The sequence below is a fragment of the Populus alba genome, chromosome 19 (assembly GCF_005239225.2).
Source record: "Populus alba chromosome 19, ASM523922v2, whole genome shotgun sequence".
Taxonomy (NCBI): domain Eukaryota; kingdom Viridiplantae; phylum Streptophyta; class Magnoliopsida; order Malpighiales; family Salicaceae; genus Populus; species Populus alba.
Genome location: NC_133302.1, coordinates 17,965,758 through 17,986,245, shown reverse-complemented (window position 1 = coordinate 17,986,245; position 20,488 = coordinate 17,965,758). Strand labels below are relative to the sequence as shown.

Here is a 20,488-nt window from a genome sequence, read left to right as displayed (position 1 = left end):
TTTATAAGTGAAAAAGACTATAGTTGTGAACCTCAAAATTCATTGGTTTGTGAACCCTAAATTCAAAACCTTATTCTTTTTAAAATATTAATAATAAAGTTTATTTCCTTAAAATATTTATAAAGTCTTAAAAAGACTAGAAAAAAGCTTGAAACCCTCTCTTAGCTAGAAAAAACTAAAAAATAATAAGAAAGATTACAAAACTACAAGAACTAGGATCTTGAGATAAGATTTTTGAATCTGACGATCGAAATAGCGATTCTATTGGCACTTTAAGAAAAATAATATTCGAAAACTCCTGTAAAATTGAAGTGCGATCTAATAATCGGATCAAAAGTTATAGCTTTTTTTAACCATCATTCTGGTCTGACATAACCAGACCTCTTCTTAAACCTAAATCTATTTATAAATGTATTTGCTAGATCATCTATTTAATCTTTTTGAGGTAGATTCTCATGTAGTTGTGACAGACTCACACCTGATTGTTTATAATCACTTGTTATCTCAAGCCCAACTATTTTATTGACACTAAAAAATAGAAGATAACTACCTTGTAAACAATAAATTTTTGAAATTTTAATTGGAATTTTTTTTTAGTTTACAGGTTGAAAAATATATATTTTTTTATTTATAAAATATATTTAAAAAAAAACTTCACGAAACTATGATTTTTATGTGAAATGGTTGATTGGTTTATACTACTAGATCAACTAACTGATTGCTTGAGCAAGAAAATTGGCTTGAAATTACATGTTAAGCTATTGTAACATGTATAAATATTGTTATTACAATTATCTTGTCACATTTATAAATAATAATATTTAGTAAATATTATATTTTAAAAGTACAAGAAAATAAAAATATTTTATTTTATTATTTTTTAAAATAATATTATTTTATCAAAACTTATTTTAAATTTACTGTAGTAATTTAAAAAGCAAAATCCGGTAAAACAGGTAGCTTTTGTCACACCTGTTACCCCGTAAGAAATATATTCCAACTCCTCGCTGAAAAGGTCATTAATAAAGTTAAATCTAAATGATTAATGAATGCTCAAAAGTCACCATCATTGTGCTTTACAAGTCAAAAGTGTGCATCATATTCAAGGCCACGAAATTTAAAACTTGTCTTGTTACTATTATGTAAAATAAAATAAAATAATTTTTAATAATTTTTAAATGCAAACTTGCATATTTTAAGGGTATGATTATGGTAAATAGTAGTTTTTTTAAAAAAATATATTAAAATAAATTTTATTATAATTTATAAGTCAAAGGTGTGCATCATATTCAAAGCCACGAAATTTAAAACTTGTCTCCTTACTATTAAGTTCCCTTTATTTGCTAGAAAACAATTTTTTTAAAAAAACAAATTTTTAAAAAATAAATTATTTTATATTGTTTGGTAGTTTAATAGAAAATAAATTAGAAACCACTTTCCAGTATTTAATTATATTATAGAAAATAAACTGAAAAATAAATTATTAATATTTTTTTTTCAAGTTTATTAAAATAATGATGAGCAAATCTTACAAATTTAAAACTTGAATGAGAATGAAATAAAAAATATATATAATTTTATAAGTTATTTCAAATAAAATAAGTAACAATAGAAAGAAGACCGAATTTGATAGATAAAAAAATTCAATTAAAAAATAATAAGGGAAAAGCAAATAACAATTATAAAAATAAGGACCAAAGTTAATATAAAAATTAAATTCTAATGGATAAAATTGAAAAACAAATATTCAAAAAAATATATAGCAATCAAAAGTTTGAGGACCAAATTTAATATAATCAGCAAATAATATGACATTTCTAAATTTTTCATAACTTTCAAAAAATATTTTCCGTTTAAAATAAAAGAGAAACACTTTTCTAGAAAAATAAACCAAATTTTATTTTGACTAGAAATTATTTTTTATTAATTAGCTTTTCTAACGACAAACAAATATAAAAAAGTTTGGAAAGTAGTTTTCAGAAAACCACTTTCTGTCAAATAAATACTAAGAAAACAAATACTAACAATTTTAAAATGCAAACTCCCATATATAATGGTTGTCGAGAATTATGATAGATTAAATTTTTTTTATTTAAAAATATAATAGAATAAATTTTATTAAGATTTATTTATTTATTTTTAGAATTAGAATATCAAAATTATAAAAAAAATATTAATTTAATGTTTTTTTAAGTTAAAAATACTTTTAAAAAAACATCTAAAAACAGAAGCAAAATGCATGCCAAATTATCACTTAATATTTTGTTACTATTATATATTTTTATTTTTTAAGTAAAGATGCTTCTATCAAAATTGTTTTTATTTTCTTATCCTAAAATAACCCATCACTAACATAATACTTATGAAACAAGCCTTTGTCGGCATTTTAGCTAGCTAAATATTTAGTAGAATAAAGCTAATTTTATTTAAAATTTCTGTCCTAGACCTAGTTCATGATTTCCTAAGAAATATACACTCTGTATTTAGAGATTCCTCTCATTTAATATGCTTTAGATTATTTGGGAAGGATATTCAATAAAATTAACAATACTTCATTTATAATTTCCTAGAAATGAAGCTATAAATAAAGCAAATCACAAAATTTTACTACTCTATAGGAATTTAATTTAACATTATATCACAGAAAATAATTTCTTTAACATAGGAAAAATGTAGCATATGATCCATTCCAATCCATTTTATCCCATTTTGGATGTACTAGGAAAAAATAAAAAAACAGTAGGAGCTAAGAAGGAAGAAAAGAAAGGGCATATGATAAAGTCATCATCCTCTAAAAAAGAGCATGTTCTGCAGTTTGTTTTAATGTTAAATAGACATTAGGCCGAAGAAAACAGTCTGTCTGTCTTCGTTGCCATGTTTGAAACAGTGCAAGAAATTGCCGTTTACATTCACAGGTTTCACAACCTAGACCTCTTCCAGCAAGGGTAATAATGCTCTCACCATTTCTTCTCAATCATGTCTCTTTGATTCCCTTTTCATTTCTTTTTGTGGGTTTTCTGTTTTTGGGTGTTTAGATGGTATCAAATAAAGATCAGCATGAGATGGGAAGATAGTGAGTATACTTCCTTAGCAACCCCTGCAAGGGTTGTTCAATATGAAGGTAAAAGAAAATTCAACTCTTATTGCTGTTGTTTTCCTGAGTTTCTTTGTTTCTGCTGGGTTTTCTTCCTAGTTATAAGAAGTTTTGTTTGTCGCATGAAAGGTTTAGAATTTTGCTACATTTCTTGTTAATTAACCACTGTTCCTATGCTCATCGTAAACCTCAATAAACTATAGATTTCTCTCTTTTGTTTGTGTTTTTGTTTCCGGGTTTTTTCTCATATCTGTAGAATATTCACTTGAAGCAGAAAGGTGTGAGATTTTGCTATATTGTTTGTTAATTAACCACAATTCTCCTTCACATTGTATTTAGGCAAAGTATGAGTATTTGGGCAAATTCAGTAACTTTGAGGAGGAGCTGTTTTGGATGCCCACATGAAAATCAGTTGTTTTCATCTTTATATGCTTTGATGTTGTTATTGTTCATGCTTAAAGATGCAGTTAGCTTCTATTGAATGATTTACTATTATGTGAATTTTTTCTATGCTTAATGTTTTTGGGACGAGCTAAGAAAGAAATGATATTTATTTGAGCCGCAGCTCCTGATCTTGGTGGTGAAAACATATATGGGATATGGAGGATTGATGATACAGACAATAGTTTCTTGACACAGCCTTTTCGGATTAAATATGCGAGACAAGATATTCGTTTATCTATCATGATCTCGTTCATTCTACCTCTTGGTGAAAATGAGGTAATCCATACTGTTCTCTCTCTCTCTGTGTGCACCTGCGCGCACGTGAGTGTTTGTGCAATGCTAGCTTGCCAGATACAATAAGCTGCCTTTTTAACTCATGTAGTTACAATTAAAGGGGGGAATGCAGCAGAAGGTTGCCTAACTGTGCTCAAGTGAAGTGAAACCAACTTGAATAGAGAAACAAACTGCTCTAGAAAACAGGATTTGCTAGGATATAACAGAATATCAATATGTATGGTCTGCTTAGTGTTTGGATCTCTCGTATCATGGTTGATATATATAGCTGGTCAGTGTCTAATATGAAGTGGTCTGGTGAGAAAGAAAAATGATCCTTTGAAAGTTTCTTCTATGTGCGTGTCAAAACTCTGCACCTACATGATGACATCAGAAAGAAGTGGAATATTGCATTTCTCAAAACTAACAAGATCGAGGAACTGTTTTCAATTTTTTTTTAGCTCTAGCTGTTTCTTCTCAAAACTAACAAAATTGTGGAACTGCTTTCAAAAAACTTTCAACTCTAGCTGTCACTGAGAAGAGGATAAAAATATTATTTCATTTTGATTCTTCAAAATAGCCCCACTCCTTTAACCTGGGATTTAATGGGAATACTGCTAATATCTTTAATGCATATATTTATTACAATTTTCTGTGCTGTACCTCCCAGCTCAGAACTTACTGATGCAGATATTTAATGTCTTCAAACTGATATGGTCTACAATTTGCAGGGTCCATCAACCTCTGCTGTAATTTTGAAATTCGAGCTTATGCAAGCTCCCATGACAGATACCATGTGAGTTAAGGGAAATTGTTTTTTCATTATTGCAGTTAAAATGATCCATTGTTTTTTCTTGCCCGCTCAATGTTTGTTGATTAAATTTGGATATTGTACTGATAGATATGTGCACTGTACAGGGCTGAGCTGCTGGCTTATCCGGATGCTTCTTCTGTTGCAGTCCATGAATTTAGAATTCCTCCTAAAGCTCTTCTAGGATTGCATTCATATTGCCCTGTCCACTTTGATGCATTTCATTCTGTGCTTGTTGATGTTAGTGTGCATATCAGTCTATTGAAAGCTGGTTCTTTCTTGAAGGTACTCAGGTTTGTCACACGTCTGCATCAAGTCAACCAACCTTGTCATGATCACTTTTTTTTGACATGGGTTATCTAAAATAACTTGATGAGTTGTATCTTGCAGTGGTTCTTACGGTCAAGATGCTACTGGCAAAATTAGTGATGGGTCCCACCAAGTATGCTCGTACACAATGGATAATCTTTTACATGCTTTTAGCCTCTATGCATAACTTTGTGCATTCATGCAGCATTTTGCGGCTTAAATTTCTAGCTTATGCTTCAAGTACTTCTGATTTGTAATGAAAGTATTTACTTGCCAGACACTCTTGTGTGAATGTCGTTATATTTGAGTGAATGCATGTGCATATATGCCAATTTGCATACCCTTTTCTGCAAAACTTGCAGTTTACTCTAGCTTGGTTTTTATCCTACTATTAGCACTAGTGTACAGTCCACGCAAGCAATGGGTTGAGTGGGTTGACTGTGACAATTTTCTTTTCAAATCATTCCTTAGTTTTTTGTTTTAAAAATACTAGAAGGAGCTTGCATGATTGCTTCATTAATAAAATTTGCCAGAATAACTTCTTATCTCTTATCTCTTATCTACCTTCAACAAACCTTATTTTAAGTATGTTTTGATACTTTTTCCAGAGGTATCCAGAAATTGCTTTTTATGAAATACTGTAGATCTTTCTATAGGCCTATTCCTTAGTGCAAAGAGAAGAGAATATCGAGATTCACCCAAATAATAGACAACCCCTAGAATCTGGGGGCTCAATGGATGCTTGAAGGAGAATTAACCTTTATGTGAATTGTAAGCATATAACACATGTTTTTCCTTTTAGGTCTAGTCCTTTTCCTGCAAAAGATAATTGATGAAAAAATATTCTAAAACTGCAGGTTTGTATAGCTTAAGAAAAGGTAAAAGTTCTCCTATTTGGTTGAAGCTCAAAGATTTGAGGATGCAATAGCATTTTTAAATTTGAAACCCGCTATTATCTGGTGTGGAGGAGCCTGTACTTTAGCTTTATTCAGATTTTGTGTATTTCCATGGGTTGAAATTTTCATTTTGTGATTGACCAGGCATTGGGTCTATTGGCTTCTTTAGATATAAAAAAGATCACACTTGTTAAAGCATTATTAGCTGCCCGCAACACATTGCTGGAAGAGCTACAAAAAATCAGCAAAGGCATTGAGCACACTATTGATGTATCTGATTTTGCTTCCAACGTGGATGATGTGAGCATGTTTGATTCTATTGTGCAAGCAAATCTGGTTACTGCTGATGTTGCAGTTTCAGGACATGGAAAGCCACAGAATGGCCTCGAGGTCCTTCCTATAATCTGTATAGTTAACACATTTTGATGTTACATTCTGTTTAAGTCCTTTCTTATTTACTTAATGTTTTTGTCTCCTCTTGGAAAGAAAGCAAACAGCACTATAGATTTTCAAAGTGATAATTTGCCCCACATTTCATCAAAGGCTGCTGTTGTGAACATCTTTCATTCATTGGGCGCTCAATTATCATATTTATGGAGCATTTTTCTGCAGTTCCACAGGTTTGCTTTTCCACCAAGTTGCCACATTCAGTTAGAGTTTTCTATATTTTCCTTTTACGAGGAAGAATACATTTCATTTGGTAAGTTATAGATGTGACCTTTCATTTAGTTACATCACAACTGACCATAGTTATTTAACCAGAAAAGGTATTTCATCCCTTGCATTTTCTTAAGTGCTTGGATACAAGCTGTAAAATTTGCTTAATTGAAGACCAATGACAGATTTTCTGGTATGCGTTTAACGTGGATCATAAAATTTCTATGATGGAATTTGTGAAACTTATGATGGACAGGCTTGTGACCATTGTTATTCTCATCATCATGAATTCTCATTTTGGTGACACAACTTAAAGATATAATGCGGAATAAGAGTTACTTATTTAGCAATATTGAATTTACCAACCTGTGGAATGTGGTTTCCATTGCTGGACAACATCAAGGCAAAAATACTTTCCATGGTTGTTTTTTGCAAGCCCTTTGTGTTTAAAAAAGCTGGCAGACTCAGGGGTGAAAGAAAAGGACAACAAATTTTGGTAAACTGGTATTGTTAGTTTATTGCAACTATTTGATACTATGTTTGGAATTGTTTGTTTATTTGACTTTATATAGTTTAGTCACAAGGTATGAGGGTGGACAGGATCCCTTCCCAACTTTACATGGTTAGCATTATATTATCACTTAAGTTACCTAGCTCACAGGTAATTTTAACTCTTTAAGGTCTTTTCTGCTGGGACAGTCTAGATAATTTTAAAAGGGTGGCTGCTGCTCCATTTTCTCTTCTTTTCTTTTCTCTCACCTGTTGTCCCATCTTGGATCTATGCTCTCTTCCCACCCCTACCTATTCACATCTCCTTTTTCTCTTTTCTGGAACTCTTCCCTCAATCTAGTCAAACAAAGATTCCTCCAAAGAATTTTCAATGTGATCAGAGCAGGCAATAAGGCATGACTTGCATCTTGGCAATTGTTGGAAAATGCGCTTTTCTTTCACGCGGTTAAAATTTTAGACGTCCACCTTAGGGTGTTTTCTTTAACTATCATGGAATCTCAAGGTCCAACTTCAGAATTTTGAAAATCAAAGCCAGGAATTTAAGCAGATGCAGTCTCTGTGTACTTTTTGCAAGTTTTCCTAACAGTTTTATTAATACTGTCTTCCTTGGGTGTTTTTTGTAACTGAGATGGAACCTCAGGTTGCAAATTGCAGACTAGGGGTTTCTTAAATTAGGACCCAAAGTGTGACCTGACAAACTGCAGGATCTCCCTTTGCACATTTTCTTAAATTTATGATAACCTTTGGCCATCCTTCATTATGGATTTGATTGATGCTTATTGTTGGTCACATTTATTGATGAGTTGATTCAAATGCAATAACTTTATCTGCACATGTTTATCTACTGGCCTTTTTTCTTCATTCCAGGGCAAACAAAACAAAAATACTGGAGTTTCTGCGTGATGTGTGGACTAAAGATCGACGAGCTGAATGGTCAATATGGATGGTGTACTCTAAGGTTGAGATGCCTCATCATTACATGAGCAGTGGAAGTGATGATTCCTCCCATCATGGCCATAGAAGAGTTTTGAGTTTGTTGAATGTAAGTGCTTTATTTTTCTACCCAGTTCATTTCTTATCTATAGACTGTTAGTCCTTTTTTAGACTTTCAGTGATAAACACCATCATGTTCTTTATTCCATGGTCTCCAAGTTGAAATTTCTATTTTCTGTTCTATACAGCCTGCCCAGAGTGCAGCTACACGTGCTGACCTTCATCGGCGAAGTATTGCCCAAATGAGGGTGAGAATTGCTCTCACTTTAACTCATTTGTTTCCTTTATCTTGTAGTCTGGAGCTCTACATGATTATTTTTGTTTCCATGCAGATTAATAATCGGTCAATTCAAGACATGTATATATTTGGGGATCTGCTACGGATTCCTATTATTATTGTGGAACGTGTAACTAATGCACCGCTGCGTACTCTTAGTGAAAATTCGTTCTTCAAAAATTTGGACCTGGTAGATGCACATGGCTCGTACAGTGGACCTAGCACTGAATCTGAAGCTGGTAAGAAGCAACCTAGTGCTGCACTGTCAAAAAATGGTCGTGAATTGAAGGCTGTCATCTTTGTGCATGGATTTCAGGCAAGGCTCATTCTTTGCCCCAAACTGTCTAGCTAGCTATTTTACAATCCAGTGTGGAAAGTTGTGCTCAATTGATTTCACACCATTTAAGTAATAATTGAAAACCTGTGTTTTATCACTTTCTGATTGAATTTTGTTCTGATCATTTCTACACACCTAAATACTAATTAATTAGTTTAATGCATGTTCAAATTGTTTCTGCAGTATGAATTTCCTTAATTTGTTGTTTATCAGGTATCCACCCAATTCTCCAATAGAGAGTTATGATATTGGTATAATAAAGATGATAAAGGGATGCAGTAGTTATGGAATATTATTTTTGTTTTCAGGTTGAATCTTCCTTTTTTGGCACAGTCAGCTCTTTTTTTTTTTTCCTTTTCTTTTTTGTAGTACCATAAAAAAAAATAGTGTCTTTGTGAAGTCCCTTGGAGTTTTCATCTTAAACTAATATTTGAAATGTCCAAATATTAGAGCTTCTTACTTTTAATTTAATTGCTTGACCCTGCCTGACAAGTAATGGCTTGCCATCCACCATTTATAGGTTTAAATTCAGTCTGGGTCAATTCTAACGATTCGATTCACCTCTTTCCAGCAGATAATTGGAAACTATGGGATCAAATTCTTCTTGCAGATGGAACTTTAGAAATAGATGATCTTTTTTTCCTAAGGATTTGGATCTGTTACTATGAATTTATTGGTTTATGGTTTCATGCACCAATAGTTTGCTTGTTTGAGCCTGTTTCATTCACATATTTGTAATCTATGAACTGAAAAGTGAGAAAGGGAATTCTATATTTGTCAGATTTTAGGTAATAAATTTTTCTTATTTCATTCAAGTTCTTTGCAATAGATTGTTCTGCTGTCCTGGACAATTTATAATGAAGTCTACCTATTCCTCTTGTGAACTGTTTTGTAGTTTTAATCATAAATTGGTTTAATTTTGTTGTCATATCTACAACCCATCAGGGACACCATCTGGATTTACGGCTTGTTCGCAATCAATGGCTTTTAATAGACCCCAAGATGGAGTTCCTTATGTCAGAGGTAAATGAAGACAAAACATCTGGAGACTTCAGAGAAATGGGACAAAGGCTGGCAGAGGAAGTTATCTCTTTCCTTAAAAAGAAAATGGATAAAGTTTCAAGATCTGGTCTGTTAAGGGATATCAAGCTTAGCTTTGTTGGACATTCTATTGGAAATATTATCATAAGAACAGCATTAGCAGGTAATATAATCAATGCAATGCAATGCCTTACTATTCTATTAACCTGTAATTTGAAACTTGTTCTGTATTTGTGTTGCCACAGAGAGCATAATGGAACCATACCTAAGATATCTTCACACATATGTTTCTATATCTGGTCCGCATTTGGGGTATCTCTACAGTTCAAACTCCCTGTTTAACTCTGGGATGTGGCTTTTGAAAAAACTTAAGGGAACTCAGTGCATTCATCAACTTACGTTCACAGATGACCCAAATCTCCAAAATACTTTCTTGTACAAACTCTGCGAGGTACTAAGAATCCTAGTTTGTTCCTTTGTTTGATTGTAGAAAGAGATTATGCTTTATAAAGGAAAAGAAAAAGAAGTGATGATCAGATCTGAAAAATGACAACTCGCATTTAAGTAGCTTGTGTGCATGATATCTAAGCAGATGCTAACTTATATTTTTTGACTGAGTTCTAAAACTGTATAATTTGTTTTTCCAGCAGAAGACATTGGAGAATTTCAGGCATATAGTACTGCTATCTTCACCCCAGGTATGTCATGCTATGCTTAAAAGGAAATTTGCTTCTTGAAGCTCCACAGTTTAGTCGTTTCTCTTCTGTTCGCTAACAAGTTTTCAAGTTTTTCTAGTGTAACATGATCTATTTAACTAGCCTGTTCAAATTTGAGCAATTTGCAGGTTATATCACTTCTTTAATCTTGATAATTATTGCGGGATGATAGGTACATGATACATAAATGTTGATATACTAAAGTCCTGTTTGCAGTAGACATGTATTTACTGGTCAACTGGAAAAAGGGGCATCATAAATTGACCTTCTTTCGCCCCAAGGGGGCTTATTTCAAGATGCTTTAATGACTTGAAATCACAATTTGACTTGTGTTGAAAGGAAATACCAACACAAGCTTCGTGTGAAGGATTTTCAGTCCCTGTTTGGTTTGCCAAGAATTGGAAACGGATGGGAATAAGATTCCCATTCCAATTCCAAATGGATCTCACATATAATTTTATTTGAAATTATACTTAGGTGTAACAGTCTCTTAAAACTACAGAAAGGGAGAGTTTATTCCACTTAAATAAAATATCACATTTCTTGTAGAATTTCCATCTTTTTGTAATTAGCAAAACCAATTGCATTGAACAAGGAATGGAAAGGCTTTATACTATCGCCAACTCTGCATGACCTAAACATTCTTTGACAGGCTTTTTCTTGAATCTGAGTCCAGGTTCATTGAGTTGCCTCTGTATTTAAAATGGTATCTACAGTATTTGTTGCTTTAGATATACCTTGAATTCTATTTTGTGTGAGATATTAATTGAACATATGGTAGTTGTGAAGAAAGCTATCTCATTCTACTCATTTAGTCACTAGTTTATTACCATTTTTCCAGGATGGTTACGTACCATATCACTCTGCCAGAATTGAACTGTGCCAGGCTGCTTCCTCGGACCACTCAAAAAAGGGTAGAGTGTTCCTGCAGATGCTGAACAATTGCTTGGATCAGATACGAGCCCCTACACCTGAGCATCGACTATTCATGCGCTGTGATGTAAACTTTGATACCTCCAGCTATGGCAGGAGTTTGAACACAATCATTGGGCGAGCTGCTCATATTGAGTTTTTGGAGTCTGATGTTTTTGCAAAATTCATAATGTGGTCTTTCCAGGAACTATTCCGTTGATTAGCATGAGAACCTGAAGTCTTTTCCGCTTCAGCTTTGCTAGCCCATGTTTGGCCGGCAGTCATGCCTGTGTTTCCTGGCAACAAGGATGAAAAAGTATCAAGGTGTTGGAATTGGATGACCAGGAAAAGGTAGCCATATACTTTCATCTGGGCTGGTCAGATGCCAGTTGGTTTCTGTGAATCGTGATGCTAATTCCACTTGAAGAAAGGCATAGTATGTAAATATTGTTTCTGACCCAAGCCAGCAGACCCACAATATTTTGTGCACTCTTCAAGAGGCAGCCGGTCCATGGTTGAGATTTCAAGCTGCAGAGTTTACCTGGAAACTTGCACTGAAGTTTTGAAGAAAAAGTGTAATTGTTTTCTAGGTTAAACCCTAAGGATGTGCTTCTGCAACTATAGATGCAATCTCTACAAGGTAGGAGGATTATGTTTATAACCAGTTCTAGGATGTTGGGTATATTCTGGACATAGTTTTAGAGTTTCTGTTAAACATTTGTCCATGGCAATTTGATTCTATATTCTTACTAGGAGAGAGCAAGAACTAGAACTTGGAGACAGCATGCCCCATTTCTCCAAAGCCTGCTGAGTGCTGACCAGCTCTCGTTGGAGCCATCTAGTAGTGTAAAGATAACTGATGCATCAAATCATAGCAGCATTGCACCATCTGTGGTTTTTTAGTTTTTAGTATTTTTTATTTAGAAATATTTAAAATAATGATTTTTTTAAAAAAATTATTTTAATATTAGTGTATTTAAAATGATTTAAAAAACATTTAAAAAATATTATTTTAAAGAAAAAAAAAATTTTTTAAATTTTTTTTATAAATACTTTTAAAATGAAAATAAAAAAAAGAGGGCTGGCAGCATAACAAGAAGTCCAAACACCACCCGCCTTTACCGACAACAAATGTAGATGCCAAACAGAACCCCATAAGCTCAATCCAAGCAAAAGCTGGCTCCTGAATCTTTGGATCCAGATCCTAAATGGAGAATTTCGGATGTTGTCCCTGTCATGTTTGATTCGTCATTGAAAGTATACGAACAATTCAAACAAATTTATTATCTTACCCTTGCAATATAAGAAATTTATCGGCAATATGATGTATTTTTCTAAATAATTACTCTTGTAAGCACAAGCATGTTATACAAATAATAACTACTGAATTTCTTTTTCAACAACAAACACAATTAAAAAATATATAAAATAAATCTACTAAATCTTAGAAAATACAAAATATACTTAAATTTTATCATCTCTTCTTCGGTTATTTCGAGATAATAGTTAAATAATTATCTCGTAATAATAATTAAACGATAAATTAAAAAAAAAAAAAATGGAATGTCGTGATTATTAAAACAGTACCTCATCATAATGGAAAGATTATCTTTTTCCAAAAACTTAATTAGAAAAGGTTTTGGATAATGTACATTATGACTCATTATCCGCTTTACGTGTAGCTGACATGGCATGAGATGACAATAGAATGACAGAGTTGTCCCAGCTCCCATGTGTAGCGTACGAGGAGACCGGTTCATCAGATATCAGAGAGCAGAGACTCCTTTTTTAAGGAAGTTTGGTACTTCTAGAATACAACTTGTCTAAAGAAGTTCCAGAGGAGAGGAGAGATCATCTCAAAATCTGTTCGGATTCTGTGGATAAAAATCTTGTCTTGGATACTTAATCACTGACTCATAATCCTATCCAAACGTATCTTCTGTCTTCATCCAATATATTTTAAAATCGAATTTGATTTATTGCTATATTTATCAATTTTCCTCTCAAATCTCAGTACCTTTTCTTGTCGGTTCTCAGAGTTTGGTGCTACTGATAACACAGATGGCGCTTCCTCATGGCTCTCTTTTTCTTGGATTTGACAGCTCCACCCAGTAAGGCTTGTCCTCTCTTCTTCTTTCTGAAATTTGTTTCTTTAATGCTGTAACACTGAATTAAATTGGCCCACGTAGCTTAATTTGGTTTTTTATCTATGTTTTCTTGAAGAATTTGGGTTTTGCGTGTTAATGTACTGAAATTGTAATGATTTATTAATCAATCCAATTAGATGATTTTTTGTTACCTTTTTTCATGTTTTTTTTGGGAATTATACCTGGGATTGGAATTTTCTAAATTAACTGTGATTTGTTTCACAGGTCATTGAAAGCAACTGTCTTAGATTCCAATCTCAATATTGTCAAATCAGAGCAAATTCATTTTGATTCTGATTTGCCCCACTACAAAACCAAAGATGGGGTCTATAGAGACCCTTCTGACAATGGCAGGATTGTTTCACCCACCTTGTTGTGGGTTGAAGCTCTTGAACTTGTTCTTCAAAGGCTTGTGAAATCAGGTTTGGATTTTGGGAAAGTTGCTGCTGTTTCTGGTAGTGGACAGCAACATGGTAGTGTTTATTGGAGGAAAGGTGGTTCTGGAATATTATCATCACTGGACTCCAAGAAGCCATTGGTGGATCAATTAGGTGATGCCTTTTCCATCAAGGAATCGCCGGTTTGGATGGACAGTAGCACGACTACACAATGTAGAGAGATAGAGAAAGCTGTTGGCAGTGCATTGGAGTTGTCTCAGATAACTGGGTCACGTGCTTATGAAAGGTTCACCGGACCGCAGATTAGGAAAATATATCAGACACAACCAGAGGCTTATAATAACACTGAGAGGATTTCCCTTGTTAGCTCCTTTATGGCTTCACTTTTAGTTGGGGCTTATGCTAGTATTGATCACACTGATGGTGCTGGTATGAACTTGATGGATATCAACCAGAGAGTATGGTCTGAAAAGGTTTTAGAGGTATATATTGAATGTGTTCTTTTGATACTTTGTAGTGGCTACCTTAGTCCTCTTTCTTGTCAAATGGCTACCTTAGTCCTCTTTCTTGTCAAAGAAATGAAGTTGATTATTAGTGAATTATTGCTAAATGCAGGTTACTGCACCAGGCTTAGAGGAAAAACTTGGAAAGCTGGCCCCTGCCCATGCTGTTGCTGGCAATATTGCTTCCTATTTTGTGGAGAGGTTAGCGGCATAGTTGTATGAATTTTATTTATCTCTTACATGTATTGTGCTTTAGGTGGATTTATTTTCTCGTTAATAGCAATTAGCAAGTTACAAATGGCTTCATTGTTGCTGGTGCAATGCATTTAACTTAATCAGCTAGGTTTTTCATGTGAGTTGATCTTATTAGTTATAATATATGGTTAAGTCACCAAACCAAATAAGAAAAAAGAAAAGATTTAAGGTGCAAAGGTGGCTTAACCTAAGACAAAACTATTCTTTTGAAAAGAGATGGCAAGAATCTGAAGGGTAAAAGTGAAATGATTTTATGGCCAAGCCTGCTTGCAGTTTTGTGCACAATTTAGCAATGAATATGAAAAAAGGAGGAGAGAAGGAAAGGAAGTCCTTTTCCCTGACGCTTCATTAATGTATTTCACTTTGTTCTTGCATTTCTGTCAATTTATACTAACAGCTTGAGAACCCATGAATTTTCTTGCAGATATAATTTTAATAAGAATTGTCTGGTTGTTCAATGGTCTGGAGACAATCCAAACAGTTTAGCAGGTAACCTTTACTATTTTGTTTGAAACTTGGAAAATCTTTATTGAACTTGGGTTTATGATCTGATTTCATGGTTCTGTCTACCATTTGGGTTTTCATAGTTAGAAATATGCTTAGCTCTGGAGCTCATAAATATGTTTCATGAATCTTTTCTGTCTGTTAAAGAGGTATATGATACAATTTAATGTGTTTGTTTGGTTTGAGCAATCAATTAATGTAGCGAGGAAAACAAATCTAAAAATTTTAGAGAAGTAATTATATTTTGAGTTATGAATATCTGTTGTAAAATGAAGTCAATGTTTTGTACTTTTGTTCTTTTTTTTGTCTGTCTTTCTTTTTTCTTAACTGATAAAGAACACTGAACCTGCAGGTTTAACTCTTAGCGTTCCAGGGGATCTGGCAATCAGTCTTGGAACTAGTGATACTGTAAGAATACAAGACTGCAGCTTTGTACTAGTAGATCTTAATACTTGAAGATCATAGTAATGAAAATCACCAAATCATGTGCTTGGATGGATATGGCTTTTATCTGTTGATTGAATCTGCAAACACAAGAATTGTCAAATGCTAGTTTTCCTTTTAGAATTTACAGATTCTGATTATCAAAATCCTTTTTGTCAAAGATTTTAGCTCCACCATCATATATTCGAATTAGACGTCTGATAGAACTTATGAGAGCTGCCTTAGAAACCATTTATTATTTTTTCAGAACTGGTCATCCCTGTTAAAAGAAGAAATCTCTTGCTTATCTACTTTATTTATTTGTACGTACTTCCTATCAATGTTGTGCGAGTCTAGAAACTTCACATGAATTCCCCCTTGCTAAATGAGAATCAATTATTATGTGCCAATCCTACAAGCTAGTTCTTTTTACTCCAGGTTTTTGGGATTGCAAGTGACCCCAAACCTGGATTAGAAGGGCATGTTTTCCCTAATCCTGTTGACACACAAGGTTACATGGTTATGTTATGCTACAAAAATGGGTCTTTGACTCGAGAAGGTACTGTTTGATTCCTGTGTTTTCCAGCAAATACCATTTAGTAGCTCCCTAATATGACTGCAATCTCGATTTTAGATGTGCGCAACCGTTGTGCTGAAAAATCTTGGGAAATCTTCAATAAGTATCTGGAGCAAACACCAGCTCTTAATGGTTTGTATATGCACTGAGTGATTTTCCTTTTCCTGGATATCTATGGTTTTCTTGCTCTCCGCTTCCTGATTCGGTTTGTCAATAGGTGGGAAGATGGGTTTCTACTACAAGGACCATGAAATTCTCCCTCCCCTTCCAGGTATGTTTTTGGATGTTTCTTACAACGATTTTTTTGTCTAAAAGAAACAATATGTTGAGCATCTGCATTTCAGTCACTGCTAGTTTCTAACAGTAACTTTTCTGGGTGGTGAGCTTCTATTAATCATTTAGGGGTATCAATTCCATGACATTGTTGTTGAAAACTTCGCTTGTGGGTTCTGTGATGTTTCAGAAACAAAAATTGGGGTGATAGAACTTTAGATGCAACTAGAGCTGTATAGCGAGAGCTTATGCAGTGGTATAGCACTTAAGGAAATGAATGCTCATCCAGAAAGATCTTTGAAATTGCAAAAAATGATTTGATTTAACCATTAAGACTGCATTTATTTTCTTCTACAAGTCTATTATCTAAAGAAGCCTCAAAAGATTAATAGTCAGTTTCTAATGAACCCAGTTGGCTTCCATCGCTACGAGCTCCCAAATTTCACGGGCAACAACGTGGAGGGATTGAATGAACAGGAAGTGAAGGAATTTGATCCTCCTTCTGAGGTGAGAATTTGTAAAAGTATGTGTGCCAGTGCAACTGTTCTCTTTAATGAAGACATCTTCAATTTCAGGTCCGAGCAGTGATCGAGGGCCAGTTCCTCTCAATGCGAGCTCATTCTGAAAGATTTGGCATGCCTTCCCCTCCAAAACGAATAATAGCTACCGGAGGAGCATCAGCTAATGGTAGCATTTTGAACTCCTTAGCATCGATATTTGGCTGCGATGTCTATACAGTCCAACAACCCGGTGAGCAGTTCTTTCCATGAAAACAACCACCCTCCACCATATGATTATTGGATATCTAGTTTGATTCAAAATCCTGGAAAAACCTCGTGTCAACAGAGAATACATACCTGGAAATCAAAATCATATGCTACCATCCCAGTTTGATACGATGAATAACCTTTGTATTTGGTTGACAGATTCTGCTTCGCTTGGAGGTGCATTGAGGGCTGCTCATGGCTGGCTGTGCAGTCAGAAAGGAAGTTTTGTGCCAATTGCAGACCTGTACGAGGGCAAGTTAGAGAAGTCAGCTCTGAGCTGCAAGCTTTCCGTGAATGCTGGGGACCAAGAACTGGTTTCCAAGTATGCTTTATTGATGAAGAAGAGAATGGAGATAGAGAATCGCCTCGTTAAAGATCTAGGACGATGCTGATGCAGAGAAACCACTTTGATCTCCAACTCATCACCTTTTCTATATATTTTTAACCTGGAAATGTAGCATCTTTCCTCTCAGTGGAAATGCTTAATAAGAACTGGTTTCCAAGTATGCTTTATTGATGAAGAAGAGAATGGAGATTGAGAATCGCCTCGTCAAAGATCTAGGACGATGCTGACGCAGAGAAACCACTTTGATCTCCAACTCATCACCTTTTCAATATATTTTTAATCTGGAAATGTAGCATCTTTCCTCTCAATGGAAATGCTTAATAAGGATTTTTATTCTTTTTTTTTTTTTTGTCGCATCATATCAAAGTTCTTTTACGTTAACTCAGTATGAAGAATCCTTCCTCCAAAAAGGATGTTTCTTTTTCTATCCAATTGCCGGTTATTACTCTTCTTTCAATATTTTGCAATATTTCTTATCCTAAATTCAATTCTTGCAATCCTATACTTTTCTAATTATTTTCTAAACCTATTTCATGAGTTTATTTTAAGAGGTCTCTTATGTGAATATAGAATTAATTTATAGAAAAAAAAGGTTAAAAATAAGTTATATAATATATAAAAAAATTACCAAATATTTTATATTTTATCATTATTCCAGGACAACATATAAAACATGTAATAAAACTACTTGAATAAAAAACATAGTAGTTAAATTTATTAAATATTACATAAGAAAAATTAAACATTTGCACATGTTAATACAACTAGTTTGAATGCCGAAACCTCATCTAATACTCATTAGAAATTATAATAAGAGAATATAAATTATAAAATCAAACCCTTACATAATTATATTAATTATACTAATGAGTCTTAAATAACCGTTTGCACCGCATTCTATAAAAATTAAATTTTTTTATTAAAAATTGATTTTTTATATATTTTAGATCGTTTTAATGCGTTGATCTCAAAAATAATTTTTTTTAAAAAATAAAAAATATTATTTTGATTTATTTCGGTATGAAAAAACATTTAAAAAAAAAAACCACAATAACACTTTCAAATAGAATTTTAATTGATCATTGACCAATAGGATATCAAACAAGTGTTTTCAATAGTGAAAAGGATTTTGTTTTTTGATAAATAAGGTATTGGAAAATTTCTCATCGCAATAGTATAAATTTAAAGAGTTATCTTGATGATTAAGAAAATAAAATTTATTTTTTTCCTTTTAAATTGAAATTTTAGGATCACCAACGAAAAGAATTTGTTAGATTCTACCGAATGCACTATGTTGATGTATGAGGTGCGTTTGTAAAATCATTCCATGTTTTTTTTTTGGAAAAATATGTTTTTTTAAAATTATTATTTTTTATTTCAAATTAGATTTTTTTAACATTATTATGATATATTGATATTAAAAATAATTTTTTAAAAATAAAAAATACTTTTAAAAATAATCACCAATATAAAACATGCTAAAAAACAAAAACTAGTTTTATTATCCTCTAAACCTATACATATAAATTTGTGCCTAAAAAATAAAACTTACAACAAATATGATATTTTATTAATGCATGGATACAAAATGTAATATAAAAATCCCTTACAAGTAATTGGTTTCCTATTAGTTTAATATTAAATATTTTGGAGACATAGTTAAGATCGTGTTTTTATAAAAAAATAATTTTTTATTTAAAAATAATTTTTTATATTATCTTATCATTTTAATGTGCTAATATAAAAATTTATTTTAAAAAAATAAAAAAATATATATTATTTTAACCACTATCACATTTTTAGACACATCCTATATGAAGACTTGGATTTTGATGAGATGGAGATTTGGTGACTTAAAATAACACAAGAAAACTTAGTGTGCTTTTACAAAGTATGATTTAGAAGGTGTTTGAGAATACAATGTAAGATATATTTTAAAATAAATTCTTGTTTAAAAATATATTAAAATAATTTTTTTAGATATTTTTATTTTTAATATTAGCACATCAAAATCAATAAAAAAAAATAAATATAAACTTAATTTTATTTTCAAAATAAAAACACTTTATAAATATTTAAAAGCAAAAAAAACCATGTTTAACACCTCATGGAGATTTGGACAACACATGACATGATGATTTGCTTTATTTATCCTCATATAGCAAACTGTACAGGTGCGGTGTACTTTATCCAGTAAAGCTTCGAGCGTCAAAAGAAAGAATGCTTGGAAGCTTTGAGAGCTTTTTTACAGAGTTTCAATGCTTAAAGAGAACCTTCTTCATTTCTCTTTTTCTTTTTCCTTTTCTTTTTCTTTTTCCTTTTCTTTTATGTGAGGGGAAGCTTCTATTTATAGAGGATTGGGGAACTAATTTTGAAATTTTAACACAGGACACACAACGTCTTTCTAATTTTTGAATTTTTTTTCTGGTTAAAATTATATATTTTACATTTTTTAATTATTTTAACATACTAATATAAAATATACACCTCTGAATACCCTCTTAATTAACCAAATACATGTGTCAACATTTGTTCTAGAAGGAAGATTTCATAAGAATATATGTCAATTAATTGTCAAATATTATTTAATATTTTTGAATTCACTTGACATATGAACATTTAATAATGTTTAGTTACCAATAAAATATTGGTTTAGTAATTAAGGTATTGATATGTCCTTGCAAGAATAATAATCGAAGTTCGATATCTAAGAAATATACTTATTAAGAGGGGCAACCATGAACCCCGAACAAGACTAGTTTCATTATTTAAAAAGGTATGAAGTTACCCGAATAAAAACAAAAAAAAAAGTTTAATAATGTCTAGGTGATTGAAGAAATATATGGAAATTATTATTTTTTATTTTCCAAGAATATTTAGACCATGTTTGTTTCTAGAAATTCACTTTTTGGAAACTATTTTCTTTATTTTTTATGTTTGGCAACTACATAAAAAGTTATCAAAAAAAAATTAAATTCTGATTAAAAAAAATATTAATTTTAATATAGGAGAGTATTTTCCTCTT

General features: G+C 32.4%; 2 protein-coding genes across 5 annotated transcripts; both read left to right on the top strand.

The window, feature by feature from the left end:
* The first annotated feature begins 2,701 nt into the window (after positions 1-2,701).
* On the top strand, positions 2,702-12,022 carry LOC118056467 (uncharacterized). 2 transcript variants are annotated; one of them, XM_035068680.2, is made up of 15 exons: positions 2,702-2,945; positions 3,036-3,121; positions 3,660-3,814; positions 4,543-4,607; positions 4,730-4,915; positions 5,013-5,064; positions 5,972-6,217; positions 6,314-6,447; positions 7,862-8,036; positions 8,176-8,235; positions 8,320-8,580; positions 9,547-9,805; positions 9,888-10,093; positions 10,293-10,340; positions 11,200-12,022. In XM_035068680.2, exons 1-15 carry the CDS (start codon positions 2,875-2,877, stop codon positions 11,488-11,490), a joined length of 2,295 nt encoding a protein of 764 aa, XP_034924571.1. In that variant the 5' UTR covers positions 2,702-2,874; the 3' UTR covers positions 11,491-12,022. The 2 variants fall into 2 exon arrangements, with proteins under 2 accessions (XP_034924571.1, XP_034924570.1); XM_035068679.2 differs by having other exon boundaries at positions 2,704-2,945; positions 10,290-10,340.
* A 960-nt stretch (positions 12,023-12,982) lies between these two features.
* On the top strand, positions 12,983-17,806 carry LOC118056572 (xylulose kinase 2). Of its 3 annotated transcripts, none has more exons than XM_035068816.2 (12): positions 12,983-13,202; positions 13,332-13,381; positions 13,643-14,297; positions 14,431-14,519; positions 14,998-15,062; positions 15,430-15,485; positions 15,939-16,059; positions 16,135-16,209; positions 16,295-16,348; positions 16,763-16,857; positions 16,926-17,100; positions 17,277-17,806. In XM_035068816.2, exons 2-12 carry the CDS (start codon positions 13,332-13,334, stop codon positions 17,507-17,509), a joined length of 1,668 nt encoding a protein of 555 aa, XP_034924707.1. In that variant the 5' UTR covers positions 12,983-13,202; the 3' UTR covers positions 17,510-17,806. The 3 variants fall into 3 exon arrangements, with proteins under 3 accessions (XP_034924707.1, XP_034924706.1, XP_034924704.1); XM_035068815.2 differs by having other exon boundaries at positions 13,308-13,381; XM_035068813.2 differs by having other exon boundaries at positions 12,983-13,381.
* The last annotated feature ends 2,682 nt before the right edge of the window (positions 17,807-20,488 follow it).

What these genes read in the sequence shown, in the direction of transcription:
- LOC118056572 (XM_035068816.2), top strand. Translation starts at nt 13,332, where the DNA reads ATGGCGCTTCCTCATGGCTCTCTTTTTCTTGGATTTGACAGCTCCACC. An exon ending in TGGGTCTTTGACTCGAGAAG is followed by an intron (nt 16,060 to 16,134) that starts GTACTGTTTGAT and finishes TCTCGATTTTAG; the next exon opens with ATGTGCGCAACCGTTGTGCT. An exon ending in AATTCTCCCTCCCCTTCCAG is followed by an intron (nt 16,349 to 16,762) that starts GTATGTTTTTGG and finishes TAATGAACCCAG; the next exon opens with TTGGCTTCCATCGCTACGAG.
- LOC118056467 (XM_035068679.2), top strand. Translation starts at nt 2,875, where the DNA reads ATGTTTGAAACAGTGCAAGAAATTGCCGTTTACATTCACAGGTTTCAC. An exon ending in GAGTTTTGAGTTTGTTGAAT is followed by an intron (nt 8,037 to 8,175) that starts GTAAGTGCTTTA and finishes TGTTCTATACAG; the next exon opens with CCTGCCCAGAGTGCAGCTAC. An exon ending in TCTTGTACAAACTCTGCGAG is followed by an intron (nt 10,094 to 10,289) that starts GTACTAAGAATC and finishes TTGTTTTTCCAG; the next exon opens with CAGAAGACATTGGAGAATTT.